Source organism: Melanaphis sacchari, unplaced genomic scaffold (genome assembly GCF_002803265.2).
Source record: "Melanaphis sacchari strain LSU unplaced genomic scaffold, SCAv2.0 Contig384_pilon_pilon, whole genome shotgun sequence".
Lineage (NCBI taxonomy): Eukaryota > Metazoa > Arthropoda > Insecta > Hemiptera > Aphididae > Melanaphis > Melanaphis sacchari.
The window spans coordinates 1-1361 of record NW_020271240.1 but is presented as its reverse complement, the minus strand read 5'-3'; the positions used below and the strand labels follow the sequence as shown (position 1 = coordinate 1361).

Here is a 1361-nt window from a genome sequence, read left to right as displayed (position 1 = left end):
AAAAAAAAAAAACATTTTGAAGAATTTATGATTATTTATTTTACCACGAATACTGCACAACTTCATAGATGGTTACTTATACTTATGGATTCAGCTACTTATTTATAACACGAATTATAAAATGCAATTATTATTTAACACTTTTCCACGTAATGATAATTTAATAATTTTACTGTGTTAGTAAAAGGATAATGGGTATATCACATAAACTAATACAGTACAATTTGAAAAAGTCAATACACTATTTTCAAATATAGCTTTATCTACGATATAATGATTATATGGATACTCATTACATATATAAATAAGTTTTGAATTACAGTAAAAAACATTTTAAAATTATCAACAAAACAAATAACATTAATCTTCATTTTTCTGCAACTTTAAATATTTCATGTTCAGTCATTATCAATTCTAGGTAGGTATCGATAATCTTCTCCAAGGGCCCAACTTATTTCAGAAATGATATCATATTTCTTGAACTAAAGTATGTAAACATTTTATGAATGTCAATTTTAAAATCATATTAACTTATTGAAGTAACAATATACAAACGGTGATTGAAGGATTGTCACCAAAATCAATTAGTTGATTCAATAATACAAAAATATAGACCAAATCGAAACATTTGAATGGTTTACTGTCGTCAAATGCTTGGCTAAAACATTCTTCAAAAAGTTATACTTTAAATTAATTATTGATGCATAATGAATATCTGTAAATACATTTATCTTATACTTTTAGTTATAAATAATAAGAACTTACGTTTAGCAGCTTTATTAAAATCTTCAATTTTTATGCGTTCCTCAGTATTGCCTTAATAATGATATTATATGTATTAAATTAAGAATAATAACATAATAATATTAATACAATATGTGATAATATAATGTTTGAATTTACATACGAACTAAGTTAGCTTCTTTTGCCGTTTCATAAAAAAAAGAAATTGCCATTATAGGTTGTTTAATGGTTACTTTATTCACATTATTTGCAATTAAAGATTGAACTGCTCTCAAACATTGAGTGTAAATTTCATTTGCAGGACTTGAACCACTGGAATGATAACATAACAATTAAGTACAGTGAAAATAAAAAAATAACAATAAAACATATTTGCATCACATCAATAACAGGTTTATTCTTAAGTTTAGAAAATACTTTCATAGTAATTAACGAATTTAAAATTCATACTCAACCTGTTTATATTTTATGTAAATACATTTAATGAATTATTTACAATAAACTTTACTCATTCAAAAAAAAAAACTTACATGATATTGTAATTTTCAAAAAAATATGTATATGAAAATTTATTATTTGTTAAATGGCATGGAGAAGAATACTTTTTGTTATCGTTA

General features: G+C 23.1%; 1 protein-coding gene across 1 annotated transcript; it reads right to left on the bottom strand.

Moving 5' to 3' along the window:
• Window positions 1–332: 332 nt before the first annotated feature.
• On the bottom strand, window positions 333–1355 carry LOC112597158 (ectonucleoside triphosphate diphosphohydrolase 5-like). The gene is made up of 5 exons (XM_025343095.1): window positions 1275–1355; window positions 908–1056; window positions 766–816; window positions 556–668; window positions 333–482 (listed from the first exon to the last, which is right to left on the bottom strand). Exons 2-5 carry the CDS (start codon window positions 954–956, stop codon window positions 399–401), a joined length of 297 nt encoding a protein of 98 aa, XP_025198880.1. The 5' UTR covers window positions 957–1056; window positions 1275–1355; the 3' UTR covers window positions 333–398.
• Between the last annotated feature and the right edge of the window lie 6 nt (window positions 1356–1361).